At 52.8% G+C, this 5,529-nt stretch overlaps 2 protein-coding genes across 6 annotated transcripts in view; both read left to right on the top strand.

The window, feature by feature from the left end:
* The window catches only part of LOC103460381 (protein FAM160B2-like), a 12,612-nt gene extending 9,263 nt beyond the window's left edge, over nucleotides 1-3,349 (top strand). For all 5 annotated transcript variants that reach the window (XM_008402521.2, XM_017303284.1, XM_008402519.2 and 2 more), the window contains exons 8-18: nucleotides 284-486; nucleotides 558-639; nucleotides 770-831; nucleotides 903-1,059; nucleotides 1,130-1,296; nucleotides 1,368-1,478; nucleotides 1,550-1,640; nucleotides 1,939-2,085; nucleotides 2,164-2,304; nucleotides 2,373-2,473; nucleotides 2,805-3,349. In XM_008402521.2, the coding sequence (XP_008400743.1) occupies nucleotides 284-486; nucleotides 558-639; nucleotides 770-831; nucleotides 903-1,059; nucleotides 1,130-1,296; nucleotides 1,368-1,478; nucleotides 1,550-1,640; nucleotides 1,939-2,085; nucleotides 2,164-2,304; nucleotides 2,373-2,473; nucleotides 2,805-2,916 (1,374 nt within the window). In that variant the 3' untranslated portion in view covers nucleotides 2,917-3,349. The remainder of the gene's footprint in view (nucleotides 1-283; nucleotides 487-557; nucleotides 640-769; nucleotides 832-902; nucleotides 1,060-1,129; nucleotides 1,297-1,367; nucleotides 1,479-1,549; nucleotides 1,641-1,938; nucleotides 2,086-2,163; nucleotides 2,305-2,372; nucleotides 2,474-2,804) is intronic.
* Nucleotides 3,350-4,994: 1,645 nt separating this feature from the next.
* The window catches only part of LOC103460405 (dynamin-1-like), a 9,659-nt gene continuing 9,124 nt past the window's right edge, over nucleotides 4,995-5,529 (top strand). The window contains exon 1 of the mRNA XM_017303290.1: nucleotides 4,995-5,300. Coding sequence (XP_017158779.1) covers nucleotides 5,140-5,300 — 161 coding nt within the window. The 5' untranslated portion in view covers nucleotides 4,995-5,139. The remainder of the gene's footprint in view (nucleotides 5,301-5,529) is intronic.

Raw genomic sequence — 5,529 nt, 5'->3', positions numbered from 1 at the left:
GTGGTTCCCCTCTCCCGCTGACCAGATCCATAATTTACAGCTTTGGAAACTTTTCAAAAGAAACTCTGGAAACACAGAGAGACGCTGAGCAGGGAAGATGGAGGACAGAGACGGAGACAGGACGTCCTCGTCCTCCTCTGTCCTTTTGTTCTCTTTGGGTCCCAGAAACATGACTGTCAGGTTAATTGGTCTGTATAAGTTCTGCTGTCTCTAATCACCATGGTTACCAATCAGGGTCATGCAGACGATGTGCTGTCCTCCGTCTGTCCTCTGTGTCCTCCAGAGACCCGCGGTGCGTCTCAAGGCCTGTGAGGGCCTGCTGCAGCTGGCGTCCCTCCTGGATGTTGGTCCTCCAGGGGAGCTGCGGGCCGCTGCAGCCCAGCTGGGGCAGCTGCTGGCTGGGCGGCTGCAGGAGCTCTACTCCCTGCTGCCTCTGGAGGAGCTGCAGGCTGCCGAGCTCAGGAGCTGGCCCCGCCCCTCGTGGAGGTAGACGCCACCTGGTTGGCTCTCTGGTTGCAGTGGAAACATGGCCTCCATTCTGTCCCCTGTGTCCTCAGATCAGAGTCTCAAGCCGATCACATGACCAGGTTCCTCACCTGGTTGGACTTCCTGGATGAGCTGACGGCCGACGCTCCTCAGGTATGCTGACGCCGTGTGCTACAAGATAGTCAGGTACTATAGTACTACTATAGTACTACTATAGTAGTACTATGTTAGACCTAATGCAGTACTACTGAACTAGTCTCTGATTGGACGTCTCTCCCTGCAGGTGTCCCAGTGCGTCCTCCAGCGGTGGCTCATGGAGACGCTTCATCCTCAGCTGCTGAACGCGTATGTTCTCCTCTTTCTGCTTGTTTTCACCTGAGGGGGCGGAGCCTAATGTGCAGGTGCGTGTTGTCCAGGAGCGAGCGGAGTGTCCTGGCGTCCACCTCCGTCCTCTGCTGCGTCGTCAGACTGGTCCGGTCTCCGTCTCTGCTGGACCAGCTGCTGGACTTCCTGCTGAGGACGCCGTCCGTGCTGCAGCTGCTGCTGCGGCACTGCGACCACGCCTCCGACCAGGTGAGGCTGCAGGACACGCCCACAAAGCCCCTCACCTGGCCACGGTGGCCCACCGAGTCTCTGTCCTCAGATCAGCGTGGCGTCTCTGTCTCTGGTGGACGAACTGCTGCAGAAGCCTCACAGGGACGTCCTGGACACGCTGGTGCTCGGCTTCCTGCAGAGCCGCCGTTACCTGTCCTCACCTGCGGGGGGCGCCGAGGACCAGCAGCCCGACAGCGACGGCAGCGACGGCGGCCAGTATGTCCGGCCGCGGTACGCGCCGAGGACGAAGGCTGTCCTCCCTCTGACGACTGTCTCCTGTCCTTCAGAGACCCGGAGGACGACCCGTTCTTCTCAGACGGTTTCCCTGACGACCACCTTCCTGCTCCTCGTCTTCATCAACCTGCTGCCCCGGGCTCCGCTGCTGACATCATCAACAGGTAACAGACCGGGTCCAGACTGACCGGACTGGACCGACCCGGACCGGACTGAACTCCGTCTCTGTACCCAGTTTCCTGGGCCTGGTTCCGGTCCAGGTGCGGTCGGCCCACCTGCTGCAGGACGGAGGCTACGAGTCGTACGTCCTCGACGCGCGCTCCTTGGTAAGAGACTCGCCTGCTGGTGCCCTCCAGGTGGGGTTGCCATGGTTACCTGTTGACCTGGGATCTGTTAGGTCGAGGAGGTTCTGACCCGGATCAGGTAACAAACACGAAGCAGAACCTCCTGACTGAACTCAGGAGTTCTGGTTCTGCTCTGCAGTCAGAACCAGGTAAAACTGTCCAGGTGGAAGCTCCGCCCCTTCAGGTGTGTCGCCCTGATTGGACGACCCAGAGTGTGATCATAAACAAAAACCTGGTTACCTGTCAGGATCAGCTCACCTGTGGCTCCTCCCCCTGCCAGGTGACCCAGTGCCAGGCTCTCTCTCTCCGGTGGGCGTGGCCACAGACTCCTCCTCCTCCCACCTGCTCCTCAGGTGAGGAGGCTCACTTCTTCGAAGGCCACCTGATGAGAGTTCTGCTTGAACGTCTGGGGCGGATGTTGCAGCAGGTGGGCTCACCTGAGGTCTCCCCTGCGCCGATCCTCACATGACCCCGACTCACCTGTGCAGGTGTTGTGTGTTGTCAGCCGTACGAGGTGAACCTGCAGCTGACGGCCGTCCTGTCCCGTCTGTGCGCCTTCAGTCACCCGCTGCTGGACGAGTACCTGCTGGACCCATTCGTCCACCTGTCCGCCGGCAGCCGCTCGCTGTTCGCCGTCCTAGTCAGGGTGAGTCGACCGTAGAGCCGCAGCAACCAGAGCCAGACTGGCTGCTCTGACTCACCTGTCTGTCTCAGGTGATGGGAGAGCTGATGGAGCACATCCAGCAGGTGACCAACCTGCCGCAGCGCCTGCTGGACACCAGGAGACACCTGCTGGGTCTCCACCTGGACGCCAGGTAACTGTCTCTGCAGAACAAGCCACCGGACCCGACCTGGACGGTCACCTGGTGGCGTAGCCTCAAAACGCAGCACCTTCTCACGTTCCAGTCGATGCTCCGGGTCGGCAGATGAAATCTGTTGGTCGACGTTCCAGTTTAAAGGAACTCAGTGTTTCAGCAGGTTTCCAGTTTTCTGGAAGTTTGTTCCAGATTAGAGGAGCGTAGAAGCTGAAAGCTGCTGAGGTCCAACAGAGCCAATGATTTTATCAACATTAGGTTCTCCTGGTACCAGCTGGTCAGCTGACCGATGATGTCACTCACCTGTCTGGTTTTGTGGGTGTGTCCTCAGGCCGGAGCACCTGGCTCTGCTCCAGGGCGTCATCGTCCTGGAGGAGTTCTGCAAGGAGCTGGCGGCCATCGCCTTTGTCAAGATGCCTCTGGACCGGAACCACGACGAATGATCCTGATTGGACGCTGATTGGCACCTGCTCAAAAGTCCCGCCCACTCCAACTGCAGTCAGTCTGAGCAGAGCAATGGGACGGAAGCTCATTGGATGTTTTCCTCATTTCTTCCATCAGAACCGGGTCTCAGTCTGATCCGGTCCTGGAGCCGTGCAACGCCGCCAGCTGAACCGATCACATGATCAGAACCGATCAGAACCTGTCTTAACATAATGAGTTTCACAAAGTTCTGCTTTTAGCCAAAGATCAAACTGGAGAGGAGACTGGACCGCTGGACACTTGGACCGCTGGACACTTGGACCGCTGGACATTAAGACCGCTGGACACTTGGACCGCTGGACATTAAGACTCTGCTGTGGAGGTAAAGACACATTAACTTGTGTAAAGTCGTGATGACGCTTTGCCATCACTTGCTGCAGAGGATCATTTACACTGCTGAGCCAATCAGAGCTGAGGAGGAGCCCTGATTGGAGGAGCTCCACTCAGCAGGGATTTGAACTTGTGTTCTTCTAGATCTGCTCCTTAGTCGCATCTTTTCGGGCCTGCTACTGCCTCTAGTGGCGTGGGGGTGGTAACACAACTAATATAATTACATTACTAAATCAGAATACCAAAGTCTTTATTATTTATTATTAATTTTTCATTCTCTTAAGAATGTAGAGCTAATTAAATGACCTAAAGACCTTAAAGTGGTTCCAGTTTCTCTCGATGGCCAACCTGTTGAAACTGGCACATTTTAAATATCTGGTCGTTCCTGGACAGTCAGATCAGCTGTGCTGAAAACACTGAGTACATCTTTAAGAACGGATCTCAGAGACTCTGCCTTTAAGGAGACTTGGTGATCATGGGGTGAAACAACTAGACTCTAGCTGGGTCACCCCTATGTCTTGAATCTGGGGGAAAAAATCATATTATTTATCTCTACAGAAGGGTTCAGTGGATGCACATATGAAACTGGTGGGTTTGGTACCTGAAAAAAGGTTAAGAACCACTGAGCTATAACATCTGATTACCAGGAGAGCAACATGGCCGACATGATGGAGAACCATCAGAACAGCTGGATCCTTCAGCAGGAAGCAGCTACCAGCTGATGGCAGAGCAACAGTTGAGACAAACTAAAGAAAAATAAAAGTTGTTGTGTCTCAGTGAACAAAGTCTCTTTATTTCTGCTGACTCCACACATTATTGCACTTACTGTAGTTTATATCAAGGTCCTAGGTGCTAATTTTTTGAGACGGGGTTTTGGGTTTTCATGAGCTGTTTGAAAAATCATCAGTATTAAAACAATAAAAGACCTGAAATATTTCAGCTGGTGAGCAATGAATCTAAAATATGACAGTTTAATTTTTATCACTACATTATGGAAAATAATGAACTTTATGACAATATGCTAATGTGTTGAGAAGGACCTGTAAACAGTTTGACTCAATGGTCTCAGCAGGTTGTTTACTGACAGAAACACGTTTCATGTTCATCATTATTCCTGCAGCTTGAACACAGTAACTTTACGTTACATTGAACTGAAGCGACTGTAAAACGTCCAGGACTGAGATGGACTTCCTCCAGCTGGACGGGTTTTATTTGACCTGAACATAATTATTCTGTAAAATGCTGCAGGAGTTTGGGCATAAATTAAATTAGGTCCTAATTTTTGCAGAAACTAAAGTTTGTGTCCAAATGAAAACTCTGCCTCCTCATCATCAATGCTCTAACTGGATATTATCAATCATTATTGATCACATGGGATATTTCTCCATACTTTGCTGCTTGTTTCCATTCAGTACAAAAGTTTGTTTTTCCAAAACTGTATTAGAAGAAATTTGAATAAAACAAGACAGTCATAAATATATGAAATATATTCTTAGACATGAAGATAAATTTATTGTCTTTACAGATTTCATGACAAAGTTCAGATATTTTAAAAACACCGGAAAACATGGAATAAAGTCAATAAATGTGAATTTATTTATTTCCCTCAGAGTTTATTACATTAAGTTCTGTTCCAACGCAAATCAACCTGTGACGTCACCGGATGTGGGCCTTTCTTAAATAGAAAGCGTGTCGGGGCTTTTATTGTGAAGAGGTGTCCCGGATGTGTGCGCGGTTCCTCCCTGCAGCGGCGGAGCGTCGAGGAGGAAGAGGAGGAGGAGTTGAAGGTCACAGCAGCATCCTCAGCATCCCTCCACCGAACCTCCGGAACCGGACCGAACCGAGCCGCCGCCATGGGGAACCGGGGCATGGAGGACCTGATCCCGCTGGTGAACCGCATGCAGGACGCCTTCGCCTCCATCGGCCAGAACGCCAACCTGGACCTGCCGCAGATCGCCGTGGTGGGCGGCCAGAGCGCCGGCAAGAGCTCGGTGCTGGAGAACTTCGTGGGCAAGTAAGAACCGGGCCAGCCGAACCGAACCGCAGGCCGCCGAACAGAGCCACGGGACTCTGGCTGCCAGGGTTCTGCAGAACCGGTTCCAGTTGGAAGCGGGCCGCCTGGAGCCACATGGGGCCCCCAAAAGAACCAAAAGAACTGTTTTGGAGCCAAGCAGTCCCCCTGGTTCTTTTGGGTCCCTCTGGTTCTTTTGGGTCCCTCTGGTCCCTTAGGGTCCCTCTGGTTC

Source organism: Poecilia reticulata, unplaced genomic scaffold, assembly GCF_000633615.1.
Source record: "Poecilia reticulata strain Guanapo unplaced genomic scaffold, Guppy_female_1.0+MT scaffold_236, whole genome shotgun sequence".
Classification (NCBI taxonomy): Eukaryota; Metazoa; Chordata; class Actinopteri; order Cyprinodontiformes; family Poeciliidae; genus Poecilia; species Poecilia reticulata.
Note: the sequence above shows the minus strand (reverse complement) of the source record. Positions and strands in the feature narration are given on the sequence as shown.